Consider the following 25,944-nt stretch of genomic DNA (forward strand, 5'->3'; position numbering starts at 1 on the left):
ACAAAAAAAATAAAAGAGAGGACAATCTCGCTACATTTTTTTTAAACTTCAGTTTGTTGCTGGACCAACAAAAGAAGGATTGACCTAATCCTTCAATAAGATGTATATGCACACACCAAGAAAATACTGGAAAAGGAAAAAAGTTAAGGATGGTGGTTGTTGTTTGTTCTTTTTAAGAAGTGGTAAAGTAAATCTGAAGAAGAGGTGTGGCAGCATCCCCTTTTCCTTCAGATGAACCACTCTGCCTTCAGAATAACATCTCCAGCTCCCACTGCCCCACACTTTTAATTTTAAAGGAATAAAACCCAGTAATATACACAGATTGAGGTGTTTGACACTGTAATACAGTGAAAAGGGGATACTGCGTTGTCCATAAATCAGTAAGTACACCAGGAAAAAAAGGATCAGAATGGAAAATGATTCTCTGAAATTAGCACTCATCAGACGTTCAGCCTCTGATGGTTACACTGTTAGAGGGAGAAAGCCGACCGGCAGACCATCCAAAGCAAGTCTCCTAAGTTGCAGCAGCAGCAGCAGCAGCTCCATCCCCTCACGCCCGAGCACCACAGGCACACCACGAGCGCCCTCTCCTCTCTCCTGGGAATGAGGCCAACGGCACAGGCAGCCACTGCGGGTCTCCGAATGCACGTGGTGGTTTGTGTTGAAGGAGAAACACTGGCAGCAGAGGACTCTGGTTCCCAAAAAGGTACTTTTTCCCATTGTGTTGGACTGGCAGTTCCATTCTGCTCCACTTTTAAGCTTATGGATATCTTTTCTAAATTACTTTAGGTTTTGCGGAGCAGAATGGAGTTTTGATGTTAAGAAACTGTAGGAACACAAGACTTAAATAACAGAGTGGGTGCTGCCATGGTGCTGTGGCTACTTGAACGCTGCAAATTCTCCTGTAGAGGGAGAACAAGAGCTTGGTTTAAAAAGGTGATTTCAGTTACTAGACTAGTTGAACATCAGGTTGAATATAAAAGATGTTAAAAAATGCAAACTGTTAAAATTAAAGCACAAGAGAATACACAGTGAGAGAACATTGAATACAGACCCAGCATATTTAACCAACAAAGGATTTCTTGAAAGCAAGCCATACCCATTCTTCCCAAGAAAGTGAAAGTTCAAGCAAAGTCTAAGTCATCATGCACTTAGAAAATTAAACGTGTCAGCTTAATTTTACGTTAGATTCCTTATTGCACATATGTCCTCCTGAGAAGCAACAGTTTCAATAAATGCATCCAACTGCAAACTAGTTTCTGGTCTGTTGTAAAACTACTTTAATAACAAAGAACTACATGACACATCCATTACGCTTTAAAGACTGTAAAAAGTAAAGTGCCTGAATAGAAAACCAGTGTTACAGAGTGCTAGGATTTGGTTTAGAGACCAACATAGCAACCTACTGAGAGAAATGTAAGAATTGTCTACTCAATCCCAGACCAGAAATTAGGCCTCACTAACATGGAACATAACAAAGCAACTCCATGCTTCCTTCAGAATTACTGAATAATCATATGCAGTGCTTTCACATGTGATGATGTCCTGAAATCCTACATAATTTATTTAGTGGCACCATGCCGTGAGACAGACTTGTAGCCCCACTTCTGAGGGGATGCAACTATGGCACAGAGTAAAACTGCTGCCCAAAGTCTTTAAGGAGTCTGACAGAGACTGAAGAGAAGCTGAGTCTAAGGTATTAATCCTCTTAATACTATACTTTAATAAAAGAAATTTCCCTGCCACCCACAAAGAAATTGTATTCTATAGGATTTTTAGTGAGGGATGTCTAACTAAGCATAATCAAAAGGACTCAGGAAAAAGAAAAGAAACATACATATAACTTTCCCATGTTGGGCTTCATATGCATTTTGGGTTAGTTTATGCCACTTTCTTGACAGCACTTCTCTGAGCTTTCTCCATACTGAAGGAATGATAAGCAGACATAAGAGAGCCTTTGTTCTGTTCAACACAAGTGTATTGAAAGCCATTACATTCAAACAGCTGCTCCCTATCTGGTGTCCTTCCATCTTTTCAAGAGTGACTGTATTGTTGGCTTTGTTTTTTCTCAAGATTCTTATTCTGAATATTGGGAACAAAAGAGAAACATCCCTGCAAACAAAATTCTAGGCTTATAGCATTAATTCTGTGGAATGCCTTGCCTCTACAAAGAGGAGAACCAAGAAGAGCAGTCAGCAGTCCGCACTAGGAGGGGGAAGGCATCTAAAAGGCCTGGGAGGAACAACTGACCCAGTTCTAAGGGAACTTCAAGAAAGCAGGGAAAGGACTGTGTCTTGTAGGAAATGAGAAGGGAGTACACCTGAAGTCCAAAGTAAGGGTGGCACAGGGAGTTGTGATAGACCTCAACCTCTGTGTGTCTTTATAGACTGTGATGGCAGCCTGAAGTTATAACAACAGTAGAATAAAAGCTTCATGATGGATCTAATTGCCTATTTTACTAGTTCCACCAACAGATGAAACTCCTGCTCTAAATACTCTAAATATTGGATCATTTTTCCTTGTTTCCTTCTGCTACATTTCACTGACCTTCCAATTCTCTTCACAGTATCTTCTAGAAACGCCTCAAGTTTTGTACATGTTTTCTTTTAAGAGAAGGACAAAAAAGTCATCAAGTATTGCCTGTGAGGCCAATTTTTAAGTGTGACATTCATGCTTAGCTGCACTTTCAAAACATGCCCTATTTATTTTTCAGTCTGCCTTTCTAAACTGCTGATTAAAGATCAATTTATAAACAAGAGATTGCTCCCTCATTACTCATCTTGTCCTTCTGCCCATTTCTGGTAATAATTCAGATTTTAATAGTCATATAGGGATTTCAGAAAAAAAAAAAAAAAGATGAACCTTTAATTGGGAAAGGGCAATGGAAAAACAGCACCAGAAGTAAAGAATTATTTGAGATAGAATGGTAGCTTTAAAAAGGTAATTTTCAGACTTTCCTGCCATTTAAATGAAACCTTAGCAAATACATTTTCTTTGACAAGCTAATGCTAAATCTCCCTTTCAAAATTGCAGTGTTAATCTGATCTCAAATCAACAGGAGACCAAAATAGGTAACATGGTCATCTAATAAGGGGATTATGTAGGTTGAACATGTATAAAATGCACTTGCCAGTGACAGCTTTCCCTAGGTGAGGTATGTACATGGCTATACCTATCCACATCAAGCTATGAAACCACATGCTTAGCAACTTGCTACGTGAAAAAAACCCAGATATTTATATTCATTGTGAGCCAGATATCTGAGGTGCTTTTTTATCAAGCAGAACTGCATACTTGCTTTGACTGGTAGCAAAGCAGTTCCTTTCCAAAGAATGGATAGCATCTGAAAATACACACTTCTTATAAATGCCTTTCAAGTCAGCTACTACAGTCTTTTCATGCTCATCTCATGCAGAGCAAGTGGAAACTATTTTAAATGCACACTTTCAAAAAATCAGTACTAAAAAGATGATCAAGATCTTTCACGTTGCCTCCAACTATATATTAACAAGGGCATGTTCTGAGTGAACCTGTTGCCCCTGATTCCTGGAAGGATTTAAAATGCAGCTACCATCCTGTACTCTCACAAATTTGTAAGTTACCTAAATTCATGAGGTTACTAAGGTATACACACATCATAACTGTACTCCTTATCCTGGGGTAGATGCCATGTTTCTCAGGAGAATCATAAGGAGAAGAATGGTTCCTTTCCAGGCCTGTGCCAGCCTTATCTACTGAAGTAGAGACTGACTGACTTCCCGAAGGGAAACACCAGATTCCAACACCATGCCTGCATCACATTCACAGACACAGAAAAAAAAAAAAAAAAAAAGAGGTAGTTTTCTGTTGGACCTTGTGCTCATCTTTAGTATAGATACTATCCACTGGGTAAGTAAAATTTTGAAACCTGTTGAAGATACCAAGACAGATTTTGTTTCTCTACTGATACATAGGGAAGTAAAATAAAAAGGAATCTCACCTAGTATAAATTACTCCTCTAGAAAAACCTAGGATCCTACAGGCCTGTTTTCTGAACCAAAAGGTATCTGTTTCTAAACAATACAGCTGAGTAGCACTTTTAAGAACTCTGACCCAAATCCACAGGTGTAGTTAGGCATCTTCACCCCACAGATACTCCCAAATCTCACTGAAGCAGCAATTACAACTTACAGAAATGAGGCCTCTAAATGCCTCTCTGTCAGATAAAGTTAATGATTCACAAAACACAGCCTCCTTTTAGGCTCCATAAAATGTTTAGGGAGGAGCTAAGATCACATGATGGCCACGGACCCCAAAATGCTCAGTGTGTAAGAACAGGTGACACAGGAAGAATGCACTGACCATACAGCAGAAATGGGGCCAAACGTGCCTAAGGATGGAAGCACTTTCCCCCCCTATAACTGTAGCTCCTAAAGCACAGATGAACAATCTTCACAACAAGAAGGATAGCACTACGCCGAGGAATAACTGGTTTGAACTGATCTGGCAGACCTGAAAAAGAATAAGCATGGGCAGGGCAATGGTGATGGTTCTGCACTCTCTGCAACTCCCTGTGTGGTTAAGACTTTTCTGTGTGGGATGCCCCATTTCTAGATTCTGCAGGAGACCCAGTAGCATCCTGTTGCTCTGTACTGAGTACCATACCCCACAGCTTTGGAAGCACTCCTCATCACTGCCAGAATAGATACATAAAGAATGAGAGAGGAAAACAACACTTAAGCCCTGTTTTCATTTTAAGGTAAGCCTGCCAAAATGAAGTGAAGCTACCAGGAACATGGGAAACAGATTTTCTGTAACAATAACAACTTCTGTCCTCCAGAACTATTTCCATAGAGAGAGATTTCAACAGCTAAATTTTCTTGACTAAGAAAATGAGAAAAGTTAGTTCCCAAACTATTCAAACTGCAGAAGCCAAAAAGACCATTATAATCCATCCAGAAAATGTAAAAATTGCCTATACCTCTTCAAGCTAACTCTGCTTCCCATTTTAAAAGGCTCAGCTGCCAGACAGCAGAAAACCAAAACATTTTGGAATTCCTGATCTATTTCAAAAACGTATTGCTAGCAACATGCAAACTTCTCCACGAGTATGTAAATCAGAAGCCACTATGAACACTCCTGGCCCTTGAAGTCCTAACAAGAGCAGCAATAGATTGTTTCTAATGCAGAGTAATCTGTGAAAATTAACAGTTCAGCAGCTTAATCCAAGTAAAACCACATACCTCATCTCAAAACATGCAAGAACACTGTCAGTACATCTTTTTTTTTTGTATCTGACATCAAAGGCTGATATAACCTGAACCACTACTCTGACGCACTTGTTTCTGAGCAATGCTTCAGAGAAAAATACAGTCTCCAAAGTGAGCTGGCAGGATTTTGGTAAGGTATCTAACTTTCTCAGTTAGATATCTAGTCTAACTGATTCACTTCTGCCTAGTCAAACTAGCAGCTTTTACATGGAAGTGAGAAAATCAATTTGTCACCGAAGAGAAGCATGTTCAGTGTATTCTTAACAATATTAAAATAATTAACACCTTTCATCTTAACAAAATTCGTGGTATAACACTGATTTCCATGAACAAAACTGTTTTTTCAAATCATCTTTTCCTATTACAGGTGTTAGCAGCATTTTTTTCTTAAAGCATTTGGTCATGCTTGAGATTTAAAATGTTTTTTTAAATTTTGAAATCCGTGCTAATTGAAGGATACAGGCACCATTACCAGTAATAGCCTTGCAGCTTGGCAAAAGTGGATTCAGAATCTCTTCTGTGTTGCATTGTAACAGAACATTTGGAGATGGTCTAAACTATAGCAGGTCAGAACACTTAGGGAAAAATGTAACATAAGAAAACCCCAACCCATTCACCACTCTTCTGCGGGAAGAGATGTTCCCTGAACAGCACTAATTTAAACTTCAACTTTCAAGATAAGAGTCACATGTAATTCAGGGCTTTCTTTGGATTCTGTGTTGTATCTGCTTACTTCTGCTGACCACAATAAAGTTTTGGCTGTGTTCAGCTTTGAAGCTAAGTTTATTTTTCCAAGTGTTTCCCACATGAGTAGCACTATGAAATGAAGAATCTAAAGCTTATTGCTCAAATATAATGACCTCAACTGAAGTAAAAAAAAAAACCAAAACCCAAAACAACACACCACCACAGCTCGAGTAGATTAAAATCAAATACACTCCTGAGTAACTAATTCCAATCAATAAACTAGGCAAAAATGACACCTGATGACCTTAAGAAGATTTTTGCTTGTTTTGAAGTGACTTTTCCCATGTCTCTTATGTGACATTACAGTTCTTCTTGTGCCAGCTGTTCCCAGGGCACTCGTTACCAACACAGACTCTGTGCTGGGAACATTCAATGCCCAGTGTTAGGAAGTGAGTCTTTGTTCCCTCAGTAAACCTTAGAATTGGAGCTGGTAGGAACTGAGAAAAAGCACCTTGCATTCACAGGACACACCAGCACACGGACACACAGGCACATGCTTTCACATTTTGTTTCAGTGCACTGGAAACCCACCGTATCCCCCTGCTTGGATGGGTGTTTTTGGAGAAGCACAAGCATATAGACTAAAATCCTCTGTCTGGAAGCCAGCTCGGTTCAATGAGGGCTCAGATGCACTGCGGTGAATTTTTGGCAATGACCGGGCCAGAAGCTCAATGGAGGCAAGAATCTAAAACATAGAAAATAAGTGATCAAACCTGGTGTTCCAAAGATGTAACTCTCTCTTACAACCAAAGGCACAATATCAATTCACTACAGAAAAATATTTAAACACATACTAAAAAAAGAATTTTTCAAATACAGCTTTTTGCACTGCACTCTTGATGTTTATATTCTAAGGAAGTTAAAAAGGACAGTTGGGGAATTTCCCCGTTTATAAAGACACACCGATTCCCTCTAAGCACAGTGAAAACCCTTGCTTTTTATTGGGCTCCTTGTCTGTGCCCTAGTACCCGTACCTGCCATTGCTGCAAACAAACCCAGCTCCGGCAGCATTTTGCTTAATAACATTCACCGCAAAGTCAGCAGGGGGAGCTCCTTATCTTTCGAAAACGATTTGGTTACATTTAAAACAGAAAAAATCAGATTACTGCCCTCCTCCTCCTCAAGCTTTTTCAACCCAAACCTTCCTCAGCAGGCATGATAAAAATCAAGTTTTGTGGCAAAACTATCGGTTTCCCCTCATGAAACTTGGGGGAGAGCAACGAGGGCAGTGTACACATTTCTGAGCACATATACCAAGTACTAATTTGTGTGTCTAACTGTGCCTATTACTTCCATTATCTCCCAGCTGAAACTTTCTCCAACATGTAAATACTTTTCCAAATACACAGGTCATTTTAATACCTGCATTTTGAAATTAAAATGAGCATTTCTAATTAAATAGAACTAACCAGGTACCGAACCAGTGCTCTTATGAAATCCTGCTATAGCACTAATCAAAAAAATTTTTCACTGGCCAGTGAGTTCACAACTTTGAATTGTAAAGTCTGTTGAAAGCTAAAGAGGAACATTTCTCACCTGTGGAAAAAGGGGTCTCTCATCTCTTTTCTTTTTTAAGCATTCTGCCATTAGTCTCTTCATAGCTTTTGGACAGTTGCTCCGTACTTTGCTGAGGTCTGGAGATAGGTATCCTCGTCCCACCATAAAAATTATCTTTATTTAAGGGGAAAAAAGATGAAAGAGGAAGAAGCTGAGTTGATAAAATAAACAGTAACAAAAGGTGAACATTTTGCTAGACTATTTCAGCTGCAGCAGCAAGCTTTCTGCTCCCAGGAAGCATTATCTGGTATTGGAATTGACAAATTTCTTAGAGTAATCCTTGCTAACCTATTCAGTACAGAGAAAAAAAATCAGATCTTTCCTCCTCCTCAGGGAGATTTCTGTGAAACTTGAACACTAGTAAATGGTTACCATTTATAGCAATAACCATCTAAGGAATGGTTCTATGGTATCAAAAACTGACAAAAAACAAGAATAAGCAACTCTGTGGCAGCAACAGAATGTCTAAAAATAAAGATTCTGTAAAAAGAAATATTCTGTTTTATATTACAAATCAAAAACAACTTCACATTGAAAGGTATTTTAAGAAACACATGGACTTCGGATATTAAAACCCTTCACCTTCTGAGAATTAATTCCATCGTATACTTTTCCAACACAAAAGCTTATTCTTGACATCTGACCACCTCCCCCACTTCCACAAAAAAATAGGAAAAAAAAAAAAACCCACAAAAGAAAAAGAGAAACTGCCTCTTCTCTGTAGAAGAGGAGACAGACAGGCTTGGTATTTTTACAGTAATTCTTTGAACATGGAAGGCCATGTTATATTTCACCTAAGGATAAAACTTAAGCATAAAACAAAGTAAACAACAAAGATAGGAAGCAGGAAAACAAAACAAATATGGTTAATCATCTCTTGTATATATAAAAAACCATCAAACATCATTATGTCAAGCCAAGGTCAATTGTAACGTGGTTTGAGTACTGCAGTAGCACTGACACTAAAAAGCCCTCCCAAACCAGCTAATCATAGACCCATTCATGCTGCAGCAGTAATCACTGCCTTTTCTGAGTACTCAGACCCAGCAGGTATACCACACCCTCTGTCTAATGAAATGCAACTATTTCATACCTTGACACTAGGGAAAAAAAACACCAACAGAAAACCCTCACATCTCAAGCATGCTGTACACGTTATTTATACTAACACAATCCTAGTCCTTTTTTAACTTTGTGCTTCAGTCGCATCTGTGCTGGCATCAAGGAGGAACAGAAAACTCCCATATGGTTTCTTTAGAAATCCCCATGTGCCAGAGCAGGATTTTGTAGTAGAGACTTGTGTACTGCATCCCTTACCTCTACTGGAATCAGACTTATCATTATCTAGCAGCTAGTATTTTCTAAATAATGGTACAAGTTGAAATTATTCAAAATTCATTACTGTTTATGTTTTAAATAGTTTCTTTACAAATAATATAGGGGCTAATCTTTTATTTTAAACCAGAGAAAAGAGAGTATCACTACAAGAACAGTCTAGAAAAATCTGTTAAAGTGAGAGAAACACTCTGAGGTATAACAAGAATGACACTTTGCTCACTAAGAAGCTTGGTTGTGTCAGAGTAGCTTATGTAGATACACCAGAGAGTGAAGAATATTCACAACTTCTCAGATAATAGACAAGGAGTGACAAAACTCAAGATATTAGATCACATCTTACATGTTGGCTTCACTTGCATTTTAAAATTTGTTTCAGCACTTCCCTGTAAGCAACCACATCACTGGGTTCATCTTTCAGATCTCAAAAGGTAAAAGCTAAACAAGGCCAAATACTGTTTTTAGAAGGCTGGATCCATCTGGCCAGGAATCCAGACGTCTCCTTTCTTTCAAAAGGCAAAACCAAAATTACAAAAAAGAAAAAAAAAAAATTAAAAAGGAGTCATTCCAAATTTGATGAATTGGGATGAAGTGTTCTGGCAGATATGGAAGCAGCCTTGTAAAACGGCATTCACAGATGAACGTTGCTATGGTTTCAATTCTCAAGTACTGACAGTGAAAAAACAAGGGATGAGGACACAGAAGCAACATAAATACATCACTGCTCAGACACAGAATAGTTTACACCGAAGATCTTGATGCACAGATACTATTTTCAGGTTAGACAGAAATAATGGATCAGGTATGCCTTCCCAAACGTGCCTATCCTGTGGAGATGTATTACAGCGTGTGGGATCATTAAGACTTAAGGAATATTTGTTAACAATTAAGTAATCTTCTTACAGGATTCCCACACTCTGGAAAGTTATATACTCCATCAAGCAGGATTTGAGAAATGCTGGTATCCTGCAATTCAGTTAGATGGTGTGTGTGCTCTCTCAAAGTAGAAATGAATACAAAACATTCGGTGAGATGACTGCTCTTCTGTTTTGTCAATCCTGTAGCTGCACTATTTGTTATTCACTGCAAGTGGAGGGGTGGGGGGGACAAGAGGAATAACTGAACACATATATGGGGGATCACTTTGCAGAACTATTCTAAACTAGATCATTATTAAGTAATCTGCTCTCTCCCTAATAAGTATCCTGGCAACCCGTTCAGAAGCTGAAAATCTATATTTAAAATAAAAAGAACACAAAAAATACCTCAAGAGAAGTAAGTAAATTGCTGCTATGTGGCTGAGGCAGATCTAGAAAATGCAGAAATGTCATCTCACAGCATCAGAATCAGAAACACCAAACACACAGAACATTAGAATGTTCACCACCCAAGGCTGAATCAATCTGTGTTTCAGGCTACACTTGACTGAAGCCAATGCCTCCCCTTACCTGGTCCCTGTTGTTGATGTTGGAGTATGGCAACTGTCCAGTCATCAATTCATAGAGAACAATCCCAAACGCATACACATCCGACTGAAAGCTATATGGGTTTTTATCTTGCATCCTAATAACTTCTGGTGCCTGTATCATAAAAGGCAAGAATTAGTTTTTATTTCTCTACGTTGTGCTGCACCTCACATACCAGGAACAAATATGGACTTGTCCAGGGTACAGGTGCAAGGCCCACTCTTGCCTTCAGATGTTACTGGGTCCTAAGACAGAGTGGATGTTGACATGAATCTCAAAATTCACTGCTTCATTTCAGCTTGCTGATCCCTTTTACTCCTCTATGACAGATCAAAATGACCTTGTCCAGGCTGAGAAGGTATTTAGAAACTGTAATTCTAATGACACTTAAAATAATGTCAGCGAACAGAACTTAATTTTTTCCAGGGAGAAAAGGAGGAAGTAGAGCTGCACAGGAGATTGCAGTATGAAGTAACTCTTCTTGAATCCTTAAAACTTAAGACCATCTTACTTTTCGCTGAGCTAGTTCCTCTACTCTTTTGCAGGATGTTTTGCAAGGCTTTTCTCACCTTCTCAGCCCTGGATTAATGATACTCTTTTTCCTTAGCCACCATTTTCACTTCAGTTTAAACCTCAGAATAAAAGATGGAGACACTGAAGTTTTTCTCCTGACTACTGGAAAACACATGCTTAAAGAAGAACTGAAAAACATTCATTTACTACTTTGCATTACTGCTTGTCTTTCCCAGCTTAAGCCAGCATGCCAGAGGCATAGAAGCAGAAACTTTGGCCAAAGGTAAATAAATTTGTTGAAACAAGCTCACCATTTCCCCCTTGCTTACCATCCATAGAATGGAACCAGACAACTGTTCAAACTGTTGGGATCCACTCCATCGTGACTTCACTGTAGCTAGACCAAAATCACCTATTTTTACTGTGAGGTCTTCATGAAGAAAAATATCTAAGGGGGGAATGTTAAGGGAAAACAGACAAGCTGTGCTGTGCCTGTCCTAAAAAAAGCAATAAACAGGTACAAATTTGCAACACGAACACGACAGTTTTAACCATTCACTGTCACTGAAGAAGGTTTCCATATCACACAGGTGTTAGGCAGCCAGCATGGTGAATTATGGCATGTAAGGGTTACATAAGTAATGACTGGGCCAGTGCTGAACAGACCATGGCCAGGTGGCCTTCTTGAAGTGCCAAGTATGAGAAAAGCTGAAAATGTTCCATGAGCCAGCTCACATAATCTTTCATTACATGAAGAAACCAAAGGATGCAGAAAAATCTTTGTGATATCAACTAAAACTCCCTATGTTATTGCAATCAAATCAAAAGACATAGTAAGCATCTCTTATTTTGTTACTAGTGATATTACCCCTTCTCAACAAAATTTCTTTTTGGCAAATATTCACACATGAACAGCTTTTCACATCAGTAAGTTAATTTCTGGCAGAAAAAAAAAATAAAAAACAACGAAGAACGCTTTCGCTTTCCAGATTTACAGCTCTGGGAAAGGATACTATTACTCTTGAGGTCTCTGTGGATGATTGACTTGGCATGCAAATAACTGAAAAGTAATATCACAGATCAGGTGGGTTAGGTAATACTCACTAATCAACAACTCAAAATTCACTGTACTACTGAAACATAAATTCTGTAGACATTCAAACTGCACATTTATGCAGGTAGTAAAACTTTGGTTACCCATAACAGTTTCTGCAACATTCACAGGAAAAAAAAAATTAAAAATTTTCAGCTCAAATCTGATGCTACTGATGAATAACAATTATGCTCCAACTTCTGCTTTTCAATACTAACTCAATATTCACAGTAAAAAGAACTTCAGTAATTTTTTTATGCAATTCCATGCTGAAAGTTCTGCCTTCCAGCCTTAATGGTGACTGTCAAGACACTTTGTGAGCCCGTCACAGCTTTAGATAAGGTGTTTCTAAATTGCAGGAGCTAAATGTTTTTCCCAGTCTCAGTGTGTACTCAGATACACTGACTGCTTTTTAGTAGAGGAGTGGAAAAAAGATCCCCTGACTGCAGCCTGGATAAACAGATGGCAGGGAACACAGGGGAGTGTACTTGCCCCACAGCAGATACAGCCTGAATTAGGCAACTAGTCTCCCATGGCTCTTTGTTTAGTCAATGAGATTGGCACAAAACTGCGGGAAAAGCCCCAGTTTGTGTCTCTGCTTTGAATCGTGTTCATAAAACAGCTTCTGCATCTCCCCTACCTACAGATGGAGCCTGGGGAGATGCACAGGCTAACAGAAGGCTAAGGCTGGTTGCTGCAAACACCTCCACACCTGTTGACTGAAAATGTAATGGAGTACTGAGTAGAAAAATGGTACAATGAACTGCAATCATAGTGGTTTTTCAGCTGGAGTGTGATTTCTCTGGTCTTACAGCAGTGTTCTGATTTTGACACACAATATTTGCCTAGTTTTGTAAATTCTAATTCAATGACCCTCTCTGGGAGTAAGGATTATTTACAATCCTTAGAACAAAATAGGTATGTTTTCTTCAGATGTTGAAACCTGCTATTTAGAGAGCTCTGATACTTTCACCAAATGCTTTGATGATTGACACAGGACCCTGGGCTCAGCAAAGTGAGCAGAGAGCTGGCCTTATTTGCCAATGGCAGCCACAGTGTGAAGGGGATAACTAAACATTGCCCCAGTGCTCATTTGCAGACAAGTAATTCAATACTTACTCCATGCCTTGTGCAGTCTGTCGTGCAATATCAATTAGCTTGATCATTTCAAATTTGGTCTCAATGATGTGTAGATGGTGATACAAACTGGACCCTTCACACCATTGTGTAACAATGGCCAACTGGGGTTTTGTTGAATAACCCATGAAAAGCAGGATATTCACATGTCGTGTTTTCCTGTTTACAAAAAAATAAGAACCAGGAGGAAATCAGATCAGGAAATCAGGAAAAGCCAGGCAGATCTATCACAGTCTACATAAGTATTTCCAAACAGAAGGGGTTGAGTCAATCTCAACTGTTACTAAGATAACATGATAACCTCTTGCTAGATTCATTTAATGAATGATTCCTCAAGTTAGCCTTTCTTATCATACTAACATGGAATAACTACTCTGGGGTAGGTGAAAAATGTCAGAGCTCTTTTATGATTTCTTACATGAAAAAATTAACATGGGATTCCAGAGTGTCCCAGAGCCTTTGTCCTTGCAGCAATGTGGACTAGGACAGTTCTATGCTATGTGACTGTGCCTTTTTCAGGTTCAAGAATTTGTCAAGTGATGCTGAGAGTAACTGCTGAGGAAACAAAAAATAAGCAGCTCCCTGCAAATCCTACCACAAAGCTATGTAATGATGAATCATAATGAAGAAGGCACAACTACAGGCACAACTATATGCCTTGTCTGGGTCAAAGGATACAACAAGTGACTATGTAAGTGCTGAAACAACCAACAAACAAAAATGCTGGACTCCATCTATGGGACTCCCAGCAGAAAGCTGGACTAAAATGTTTGATTTAAGTTCTGTCAAAATTCTGTCCAAAAAATGAAGAGATATCCAAAGTTGCACACCTCAGAATGCCTCTACTTCCACAATCATGAGCTTAAGAGTTTTTGGAACTAACATTTTCCTGGGGTAAAAGGCTGACCATTCCCTTTCACCATGTAGCTTATTTGGGATGCTTCTGCAGCATGGGTGCCCAGGTCAACACATCAGGTTTCCAGGGGTAAAAACCTTCTTGCTATTTTGTTTCTTAAAACAGAATTAAGCTCGACACTAGTCAAGATTGTACTTTGATGTAATGTTTCTTTACAATATATTTTCTATCATATCATGCTGATGGATCTTCTTTTAAGAGCTGAACCCAAACCAAATACCTCCTCTGAGACAGTAGAAGCAGTAGACATGAGAAAAGGAAATCAAGAAGTTACTTTACGAGAATTACATTTAAAAAAAAAAACCTCAGAGAAATTAATGTTACTGAACAGAAACTATTAAACAACAGATAATATGGGCAGTACTGTAGCTGAAAACCAGCCATTAGTCATGCTCTCCTTCAATTTCAAAATGTGAATGAGAGGAAAGAAAGGCCTACAGCTCGCACTTAGGCTTGACTGTACCCTGGGGGCAGTACAATAGCAAAAACCAGTCCTGAGTGTTTGGACATACATGTACTGACAACACAGATGTGCAGACAAACACATACAGGGAAGGACTAGCAGTGGGTACAAAGAAATATTTTTAAATGGCTATTTTTTCTGCCTGAAGCATCGTCACGTAGGAGTGAGACCAACATGTTCTAATGGAGAGCTAAAATTCAATGATTAATGAAGCACAAATCTACACACATTATTTTATGCCATTAAAAATATTCTTACCTGAGCACTCCTACTTCATTTTTGAAAGCCTGCAACTGTTGAGGTGTGGGTGCTGTAACATTCAACATTTTCACTGCCACATCACCTTTAAAACAGCAATTTTTAGTAAGTGCCATTGATACATACTCCTCTCTTGAGAAAATGCTATACAGAGCATCAGAAATTCTGGGATACCCTGATTTTTAGCTTACATGAAATAAATCACTACAATTTAAAAAAAAGTCAATATTCAGTCAAATGTAAAAATACTCTTCTTACTTTACTCTGAGAAATCATAGCCAAGCCAAAGCTATTAAAAATACACATTTGAAATCCTCATTCATCAAGATGGATACTTCTTCCTGCCTTTCTAACTGTGTTTCATCTTTACCCTAATCATTTCTCCATTCATAAGAACATGCAAGAGTTGAGTTTCTAAGCAATATGAAGTTCTTACACTAGTTATTTAGCACGCTACTTATTAATTTAAAAATCATATTTACTGCCCTTCACTGCACTCTCCCCATTATGTCCATGTCTCTCTTGTTCTGAGGAGCCCAGAACTGGACCCAGCATTCCAGGTGTGGCCTCACCAGTGCTGAGGAGAAGGATTGCCTCCCTTAACCTGCTGGCAATGCCTACTGCAGCCCAGGACCCCATCCTCCCTCTTTGTGGCATGGGCACAGTGCTGGCTCCCTTTCAGCCTGGTGCCCACCAGAACCCCAGGTGTGTTTCTGGGAAGCTGCTGTCCAGCTGGGTGTGCCTGGGCAGGCACTGTGACCTCCTCAAGAACAGCTGCTTGCTGTGATGGCCACGTACCATGCCACTTTCCTTTGTAGACTGTTCCAAATGATCCAGATCCTATCCTTTGTCCAACTGTGATCTGTCCATCTGGTATCTCCCAATCATCACTTGAATCCCGTCGACCAAGAGTTTTCTTCATGTATGTGCAAAAACAATAAAAAGGGAGAAAACAAGTGCATTAATGTCTCTGAAAACAGCTCCTTTGTTAAAAATTTCTCACCAGCATTTCCCATCATTAATGTCCTAAAAGGGTTTTCTTTTTCACGTGTTGTCTTTTGACTTTTAAAGTTAGCCGCACACAAAACCTCAGGACATAGGTATGCCAAATTATTACCTGGCATGAAACATTTGCAACAGTTTTCTGGCAGTGTTAAAACCAGAAAATATTAAGAAATGCTTACCAAAAAGAAAGCAGTATTTGATTTTAAATTCTTAATCATAATATTAAACTGTGAATTTAAATAAGTGGATGTTTTTATGTTTTTATGAATTGTTACATAAAAATTTGTTACATACATTCGTTACTTTCAAAGTTTATGAATCATGGTGGGAAAAGTTAAGCTCTTATACGAAGGGAAAGTGGCATTACAATATGAGGCACACTAGTCAAAGTGAGTTCAGTCAATTATTTAAATTATTTATATATCAGTCCCACAATTATTTACTAGTTTAAAGTGGTTTTAAAGTGGTTATCCCACTCCATTATCTATCGGTTTCAAGGCTTGATCATTGTCATAGTCAGCTTCAAAATAATTTAGAAAACTTGGATGAAAGAAAAGTGAGAGGAATATGGCTGTGTAATATTTCTACAAAAGAAAACAGCTGATCTTTCCCTTACCATTCTATTTCTGTCTTCTGAGGATGAGGATGATTTCCTTTCCCGTTGGGGTCCTGGTGATTTCTGTAACGCTTTCACATTGGTTAGTGACCCAGGCAAAGAAGCGGGAGGTGTTGCAGACAAGCCTGCAGCTGAGCCTAAATTTCAGAAACAGGATAGTTTTATCTGTAAGAATGCAGTTTACAAGAATGTATTGACATTAGCTGCAAGATTTGTGTTTAAGATGCAGTATCTCTAAACATCAATGTAAATGTTAAGAAAGAACAAACATATACAGGAATATTGCCCTAATATTAGATTAGTGCTCAAGTCTGATTTCAGGAAGAGACAAGTCTATACCAAACATCCCTGTATAGAAAGTCCCCAGTCTCTTGTTCATGAATTAACAAAAGGACAATGTCTTTTTAAGTAAGAAAAAAATAATTTAAAATGTATTTTTTAAATTCCATTTGTTTCTTTGAGAAGAACAGTAGCATTTTAGTTAGCAGCATCTACTTCTGATAGTTCTTGTAGCTAAGCTTTTAGGAACCCAACAAATAGCTGAACTACTGTACTTTGGAATCAAAATAGACTAAGTGCAAATAATTGAACTGTTTTCTGATTGAGTCTCCAAGTGCCACCTGAAAATCATTTGGCTGTTTTAAAGCTATCTGTTAGCAGAGAACTATGATTTAAAAATAAATATTAGACTTTAGAAAGGATTAAAAAAGAACAAGTACTTTAGTTAGCTATTTGAAGCATATTCTAGGAAACACAAAAAGAACAGTATGTCTGTAGCCTGTAGGTTACCTAAACAAATCTATGCAGGAAAATGTTACTAAGAGAGCTGTTTCAGAGCCCCAGTGGCCCTTTTCAAATAGAGCACTTCACCTAGACACTGCTTTTTAAAATACATCACAATTATTCGTAACAAGGTTATGCTGACCCTTCCAATGCAAAGGACATAAAATAGGGTCAACTGTTAATTAAATTCATGCTGCTTTGCTAAACAATGTATGTCATTGAACAAGACCTCTAACATTCCACTGCCTTCTCTCACATCAGTGCTCTGGGAAGTGGTGGAAGACAATACTCCTCCTCATTCTCCTAGAAGCTCCCCTCTTAAGTAAAAAGTGTCTCCTAATGTCAATTAGAGTTCAAAACCCAACTTTGTGACTTTTAAAACTGTTGCTTAAGTTCAGTCACTCAGTGCATGCTAATTTATTAGACTATATGTATCCATCACTGGACTCAGTAAGCTAAAATCTATGCATGTAGAAGTGGATGCACAAAATAACAACCAACAATACAAAATGGGACACAGCATCTGTAAACTCTGTCCCACATACTAAAGCAACAATAATGATGCATATTGGGCATCCTAACTACTTTTATTAGCAGTTGGAAGCCAGTGACCTGAAGGATGGACTCATGATCATGTTATGGCCACTACACTGCCATTTATTCTTACATGATTCATCTGAAATCAAACATACATGGAATTAAATGTATGATGTTCCCAGAACATGAGCAATTTTCCAAAAGTGTAGTGGGCTACAGATTTTCTCTGCAATAGCAAAGATCTGGGATGCATTTTCTTTGTGGTAACTAAAATCTCCTACTTCGATTTTAATACTGCAATATAGGAACACTAACACAATATTCACCCTTCACCAAAAACGCTCACAGCACACGGCAGAACACTGTAGTTAATCTGTTCATAATAATACCAGATGGCCTGTTTTCCAAGTTATTAGAGTAGAACACTTCAGATAATACTGGATTTAAGTCAATAGCTTGGACTCTGAAGCCGCATGTAACATATTTCATTCTGTAGCCAGTTTGCTTGTTGGGAACACCTGTCTTCTTACAAAGACTTCTGGAAGATCTTTACAAGTTCAAAAGGTGAACTGCTCTTGATATATTCTGAAACAAAAGTCTTTGAAACAGCCAAGATGGTAGCATTTGAAAACCACACTACATGCACTGAACTAACCATTTCTACATGTATTATGTATAGACACAGGTACAAACATTTCATGCTATTACTCAATAGTTGGTTTCTCCAGCAGGTGAAACCCCACAGAGATTTTTTGGGATTTTGTGCAATACAGCAGATCCATTGACAGCTTAAGGCCTGAATTACCCCCACGGTCAATGACATGAAAATCTAAGTGTCTTATTTGACATCGTACAGGACAGAAATACTGTTTCAGTCAAATTTACTAACTAAATAAAAACTACTCAAACCATCTAGAGCCCTGATGTGGTGTCAACAGCACATTGTCAAAGTGAAGTATTTGTTGAAAGCTGACATGACACATTACTTGAAAAGCTTGAGACCTAACAAGATATCAATGGAAATGTTCGTAATTCACATTTGATTTCCTACATTACTTTTCAAAACAAAGAATATTAAATACAGAAGACTGTTATAGCACTGAACTGACTTAAACTGAACAGTCAAGGAAATTCTAAGTTAAGGGCATCATTTTATCTTTAAAATCACTGCAATGCAATCCAATGACCTTTGTTTAGAAAAATTATGTTAAGGTCCACAGAAAAACCTCAACTATGAAATTCCTTGCTTTTGAAGATTTAAGTCAGACTTCACTTACAATAATTTTCAAGCGTGTAAAGGTGAAAGTGGGTATGTGTGAAAAGCACATTCAAAGCATTCCAGCCAGGCCAAGCAAAAAACAGAGGTGTTTTGATAAACTCACACACTTACATACACACGGTGTGAGGGTGAGGCACAAACAGCATCTGTGGTTTTACTTATTTTGTTTGGGTGAAAACAAGAAAGAAGAGCCCAACTACCTCTGAACACTGGGCCAGGCTCAAAATCAAACACTATTTCACTGGGGACAGAATGAAGGAGGGGACTGGGAGTCCGGGATTGGTATTTCCGAAGACAGCGCATCAGCTGGTTCAAAGGGGCTGTTAGAGAGAAAGAGACGGGCAGGCAGAGACAGAAAGACAGACACATAGAAGAAATGAAAGAAGTCATGGGAAATAACTAGGATGCTTTGACTCCTAATCATAGATTGCTTCTGTACTTTGAAGGAAAAAAAGTCAATTCCCAAGAACACCGTTTCAGGACTGGAATAGCCAATTGTTTTCAGATGCCAAGCAGACAGTTTATGATCAAAAGTTAAAACCAACATGATTGCACAACATTTAAATGTTGGACAAAATGGGCAAAACTCTGGAGAGCCACACCTATGAACACATACAAAAATAGCTAAACTGGCAACTTTCAATTACAAGCTTGCAGGAGTAAAGGAAGTTTCTTTTTTAAAAGTGCATTTTGCTGGCATTATTAAAGATAGCTCCGTCAAACACAACACATCCTACCAAATACCAGATTTGCATGGGAGAAACAAAGTCAGTGAAAGGGTATTCTATAGTAATTCAGACCATACTTATGGCTGAAGCAAGTTATAATTAGTAGGAGACAACTGTGTTACTGATTTGGAGTTGGAAAAACTGTCATATGCCTGCCCTACTTACTATTTCTCTATTTTCAATATTTCTGCTTTATTATATTCATAGGAATAAATACAGCACATAAGAAGCCCTCTTCAGGACCTTGACAACCAGTGGGAGAAGTGACTTAAGAGGCCCGTGCACAACACATGAAAAAAAATAAACCTCCTGGCACTAGTTCTGACTTAACTGTGAATTAGAGCAGTGAGTTACTGAAGGAAACATAAAAAGACCTGGCTTTAGTGTAAGATCCTAATAATCCACTTCCAAGAGTAGCACAGGCATGCAGTACAGCAAAGCAGCAACTTCAGCAGGGGTAGAGGGGGAGAAGAACCGGAGTATTTCAAGCTACTTTAGGATGCAGCAGTTCATATGGAAGGCCCATTACCACAATGGTTTTCGTTGAAAACCCCTTTTGTTTCCATGGGTGAAGAGGTAACACCAGGCATAAAAATCTTTGGGAAGTTGTAGTGTATCTGTGTGCAGCCATGTGAGTGAATAAGTGTGGGTGTATATCTGTGTGTGTGAGAGAGAGAGTAAAAAAGTGAAAGTACTAAGTAATTTTAAAACTAAAAAAAACGAAGTACTACTTCAAAACTTTTTCTCCTTCTGTCTCCCCCACTCCCAGAATGACCAGCAAATGACTCAATTCTTTGTGAAACAAATACTAAGTTCATGGACAAGCAAATGTAAATTCACTTTTTGTTCTAGTCATATTTTGCATTGTGTCTGTGTTTTGTAGAAGGAAGTAGGGTAATGGGAAGGGACAAAGCAGTTGTGTAATTAAATGTAACACAGTAGTTAGTTTAAATGCCACTTACCTCCCTCTCCTCGTAAACTCTGGTCTCTAATCAAGTCCTGTAAAAAATTAAAAAACTGTGTTTAATTTAGGTATTAACATTTATATTCTGGAATCAATTGAGACTGATAAGTTTGAGAATTCATAGTGTCATATGATGCCCATGAAATAAAAGTGGTTTCCTACCCTGACTTACTAATATCAATAACTCCAAAGAACTACCACATTTCTCAAAATTAAGTTGCTTTAAAACAGCATCTCCCAGTAGTAAAGTGAAATGTACACTACTCAAAAGAGATGCTGACAGGAAAATACTGATTTAAAAACGCAGTTGGCCAAAACATACAAAGAAATATTGAGTCAAATGTTCCTGTTACAGTAGCACAAACGAATTGAATTGTCTTATCAGAACCTGGGACATCGATTTCCTGTACTGAGGTACATCAGTCAAATGAGTCCTACTTCATTTTTTCTTGTAACAACACACCTGATTTGCATAGCCGGGCACACTGTTCTTCTCAGAAATGACTAATTGCAGAAGGCTTGCTTCACTTGCAATCCTCTGTGAACTGAGAGAATCTTTTGCAACATGTCCAGACTAAAAGCAAACTATACTAAGGATTTTATAAACAGAAGTAGAAAATTCTAGCAGTTTCCTTCTGTATGTCTGTTTTCATAATGAAGCTTTTTTTTTTGTTAGATTATTATATTTGTTCCCTTCTTGTTCCATAATCATATTTGTTCCCTTACACACCTATGCTTTGCCAAAAGCACTGGCTATGCCTCAGCTGCACCACTGCCATATACCACATGCAAATGTCTACATAGCCACAACTCTTAAAATCAACATTTCATCTTTCCCTTAGCTCACATGTAAAACAGATTTTGTGCCTCAGTGTCCAGGCAGATTTCAAGACTGCTCATCTGAAAAATGACTAATTTCTAGAGAGCAGACTTAGGGCTAAAATACGAACTGTGTATGTTAGCAAAATCAGCAAAAGGCAACATCTTGAAAGGTCCTAACTGTTCTTATGCTAACACCAACCATTATTATTAGTTACATTTCACCATCCAGAGATTTCAAAATTGTGGAAAAAAACTTAAGCGTAGCAGTTTCTGAACACTCCAAAGGAAGTCTCAGAATAACATATACTGAGCTCCTTAAACTCTTAAGGAACTGTTAGTATATGTGAACTCAGCTTAATTTAATTATTTAGTTGTCTCCAATGCCAAAAATATTACTTGGAATAAAAATACTAAAAAATCTCTGTCTTGCATAAAAATGTGTTTAACACACAGAATGGTTTGCAAGAGTGGTTACTTACTACAGCTAACACCATGAGCCTTGGGACTAATGACAGGGAAAAAAAAGCAGTTGTTTGGGGCAGAATGTTTCTTTGAAAATGAAAAGGACAGGACTGTCAAAAGGCAGTTCTCCTTTTGGAGAATGGATTATTTGTGTTCTTACAGCTGTCAACAGCAAAAAAGAATCTATGAAAAAAAAAGAAAAATGAATGATCTTTGAAGATTCTGACAGACCACTGAGGATTATCTTAGAAACACAGCACTTGTGCGTACACAGAGAATTTAACACACTGATATTCACAAGGAACACATCAAATCTACTATTCCTGATCTAATTGTTAGTAATACTTACATCAATATTGACTGGCTCGATTGTATTGATGTGGACGTTGGGAGCTGAAGAGGATCGGTCGCGTTGCCCAAATTGATTCCGATGGTCTTCATCTGCTGGTCGGAGGGGCTGTGGGATTGGAATGGATTTTGAAGGAGAAGGACTAGGGAGAATTGGTGGTCTGAGAAACAAAGTCAAGGAAAAAGAGGATTTAGGTCTACAAATGGCTTCAAACACTGCATAGTGGGTGTGGTAAGTCCTTTTCAACTATAATAATACATACACAAAAAAACTGATCTAAAGCCCTGAATAAAAACAATTGATAATGAACGGTCTCTACTCCCCTATGATCAATTGCAACAACTCTCTGTTGCATCAACTAGCTAATTACGTGGTTGTGAAGTGTTCTGAGTTAAAACAAAGAAAACTCTACCATACCATACCAAACTAGCAATAATAAATCCTGATCTGAAAAATTCATGCTGCCCAACATGCATTGCAGACAGCAAGGTATTCTGCAGTTTCCTCACCTCTGAGTCAATGCAATACACTCATTTTAATGGTAAGCAATTGAGAACTAAAAATGCTTAACATCTCATATTAATGTTACAGCCAGAAAATGTCATAAAACAAAACGTATGGATGGGATTATTTTTCAGAGAAGACAGAGTGCAAATTATATCTGGTCATTCAACCTAATTGATTAATAATAATGTATTACCGATACTAAAAATAACATGGCCAATGTATTATTGACACTAAAAATAAACATATCACCTTTAAACCTCAACCTTTAAGAAATAACTTTGAATAGCACAACATTTCAAATGTTATTTACAGTGCTACAATGCAATAGGTTTGACTTAAAAGATAAGTGTTCAGAATACACAAACAAGCTTCCTGAAGAAATGCAAACGCTGCCAGTCATAAATGTAGATAAAGTCTTTAATTTATGGTATAATGAATTGAATATTCAAAAGACAAAACAACTAAACATTTGGGTTGTTTGTAAAAAGGCAGAAAGTCACTTCTTTGGTTATCCATAATTTTGTTAAAGTGCAATAAACTGGCAATTATCTCTTAGTCTAGTCAAGGTCAGTCACTGTTAAGCCTAATGATCCAATCTAATGGATGTAAGGCAAAAGGCTAATGAAAACATTTGCCACCTTTGCCAAAGAAAACTTTATGTTAAAATATACATGGTCTCTGACAACAAGGTTTTTAAGAGTTGGTCTCTTTTTGTCAGTTCTAAAACAGGAGTGGAGTCCTCCAGCCATTCAATGACTCATGGATTAATTACCATGACCACAAAGGCAACATCCACAGGGAGAAGCTTCAGAAATAAAACAGACAGCAGCATATAGCAGCAATAGGTCCTGATGCCACCTCCTGTAAGCAAATGCTCCTTGGCCTCTCCAAAGGTCTTTGGGGAAACTAACATTTTCAATAGGACACCTTGGCATTTTTTCAGCAACATGTTTGCTTTATAGCCTACTATCCTACCTTTCATTGAAAAGTTTATCCAGTTTGGCACTGATCCCAGAACTCAGCGCTATCTGTATCCCAAGTAGCTGTCATCTTTTCCTTCCTGGCCAACAATCTCACAATTGAAAATGGCAAAACAAGGTGCTTGAAAATTAACTCAAGTAACAGTCTAGTAAGTCTTCCAATGAAATACTTGAATATGATTGGGAAGTGGGCAGGAGAGAAGAGGCAGGGGGTTTAACCCTGCTTAACTTAAAAAAAAAAAAGCAGTTACCTACTGTCACATGACAGAATATAGATATTGGAAAGATACTGGGAAGCAATGAACTCAAAAAACCAATACTCAGATCTCTGAGAAAGGGCCTTGAAAAGCCCAACATTTCAGAAGTTGTTTATAACTTCAGACTATTTTTTAAAATGCAGTTGTACATACACATAAGCTGAAGTCTTCATTCACTGCTACCCAAGTGCCTTCAGGTAAAATATTGTAAGTGAGGAAGTTCTGAACTTCTGAATGTTTTTGTATGTAAATCATGCAACTAGAACACACATCAGGACATGGGACACCGCACAGATCCAAATGCAGGACCTGACTGACATTTAAAGGCACTCTATTTTCATATTAAAGCGTGTCAAATGCTACACAAAAGAATCAGAACAAAAGTCTAAAAAGTGTCTCAACCAGGCCAGTACTGTCACTGCTGGCATAGGTAACTCCTGCTTAAACTTCCTGAGAGCTCTCAGGTAACAAGGAAACTAAGGGAAATATATAACAACATCCATCAGAACATTGCACCAGGAGTGACTGTGACACACCATCTGAGCTCTGCCACATGACAAAAACAGAAGCCATCAGATATTCTGTGATCATGAGTAAGCCGACGGAGAGAAAACCAGATTGAGGCAATATTGTTTCAATTACATCCTCCTTTGAGTCATAAATGGTCATCTGCTACTTCTGTATTTCTGGTCACAGGTCATCATGTCCATCATGTTGCTAACACAGATAGCATGCTACATCATACCATGTTTAAAAACAACTTGAATAGCTTTTTCTAACAATTAAATTCTTACTGGGGGAAGTCCAGATCTTTAGAAAATAATTACAGGCTGGTAAAGAATTTTTTTTTTTCCCCAGTCTCTAAGCTATTACTTGGAGTGTCTCTGGACTTTAGACAACAAAGAATCTGGAGATGGGAACCTCATAAGCCGTTAGCCATGTGCTCCATAATGATTTTATTAATGGGTGTCCTTGAGACACTTTGAAAAAAAGTAGGTTATTTCTGCTAAATGGAAATTTTTCCTGAAAAAGATAACTAGTGAAGTAAAAGAGACAAGGGGTTTGCTAGCTAAGACAGCCTCCTGAGATCACAAGCTCAGTTTCTGCCCATGTGTGGTAAAAGCTGGATCTTGATCTGCATCAAGATCTTGACCTATCTAGAACACGTCACCACAAAGAACGCAGTGATCCTCTGAGCTACCAAAAGGCCCTTCTTACAGTATTCCTAAATTGTAACGACTCGAGAAGAGCAGAAGTGACACTGGAGCTCAAAGGGCCAGATCTCACCATCTGGAAAAGGGTGACACTGTCTATTCCAGGCCAGTTCCAAAACTAGTTCTTAGGCTATGGAAGCACAGTGCTGACAAAACACACTGCAAAAAAACCCCCAAGAAACAACAAAAAAAACCCCCAATCCCCCCAAAAAACCCAAGAAAAACCAAACACACAAAAAACCCCCAAACAAGTAAAAACCCAACCTCTCCAAAAATAAAGATCAAATAAAATCCAAAAAAATAACTGACTTAAAGGAACATGCAGTTTGAATATCAGGAGCTCAGCTTCTGTTGTTCCTGTGGCCTTTGTGAATGGTTTAAAGCCACCTTGGTAAAGGAGACCTTCTACAAGTAAGTAGATGAATCACTTTCTCCCAGCCTCCTAGATGTGGGCATTCTTTTAACAAATGATTCTCTGCTTCTGAGGCAACAAGCTGATAGTTATCAAATCTCAATCTAATATGTTATAACCTTTCCAGGCAGTATGACAGAACATGCTTTTTACCTTGGACCATATGTTTGTGATTAGCACATTGCTCCTTCCCTTTTTATCAGGCAAAACAGAAAGATGTTTTATCAGGAAACAAGGATAACTGATAAGATGTAAAATTTTTATACCCTTTACCAAGTACAGCAAGTGCCCATGT

At 38.2% G+C, this 25,944-nt stretch overlaps 1 protein-coding gene across 2 annotated transcripts in view; it reads right to left on the reverse strand.

The window, feature by feature from the left end:
* Positions 1-322: 322 nt before the first annotated feature.
* Positions 323-25,944, reverse strand: part of BRAF (B-Raf proto-oncogene, serine/threonine kinase) — a 75,923-nt gene continuing 50,301 nt past the window's right edge. Inside the window, exons 8-20 of one of the 2 annotated variants that reach the window (XM_048301252.1) lie at positions 22,280-22,439; positions 20,645-20,681; positions 19,155-19,274; positions 16,356-16,492; positions 15,533-15,650; positions 14,735-14,819; positions 13,080-13,256; positions 11,881-11,927; positions 11,197-11,315; positions 10,337-10,468; positions 7,533-7,667; positions 6,528-6,681; positions 323-902 (exon numbers count right to left, since the gene is read on the reverse strand). In XM_048301252.1, coding sequence (XP_048157209.1) covers positions 880-902; positions 6,528-6,681; positions 7,533-7,667; positions 10,337-10,468; positions 11,197-11,315; positions 11,881-11,927; positions 13,080-13,256; positions 14,735-14,819; positions 15,533-15,650; positions 16,356-16,492; positions 19,155-19,274; positions 20,645-20,681; positions 22,280-22,439 — 1,444 coding nt within the window. In that variant the 3' untranslated portion in view covers positions 323-879. The remainder of the gene's footprint in view (positions 903-6,527; positions 6,682-7,532; positions 7,668-10,336; positions 10,469-11,196; positions 11,316-11,880; positions 11,928-13,079; positions 13,257-14,734; positions 14,820-15,532; positions 15,651-16,355; positions 16,493-19,154; positions 19,275-20,644; positions 20,682-22,279; positions 22,440-25,944) is intronic. The other variant, XM_048301253.1, reaches the window with a different exon arrangement.

This window comes from Corvus hawaiiensis, chromosome 4 (assembly GCF_020740725.1).
Source record: "Corvus hawaiiensis isolate bCorHaw1 chromosome 4, bCorHaw1.pri.cur, whole genome shotgun sequence".
NCBI lineage: Eukaryota > Metazoa > Chordata > Aves > Passeriformes > Corvidae > Corvus > Corvus hawaiiensis.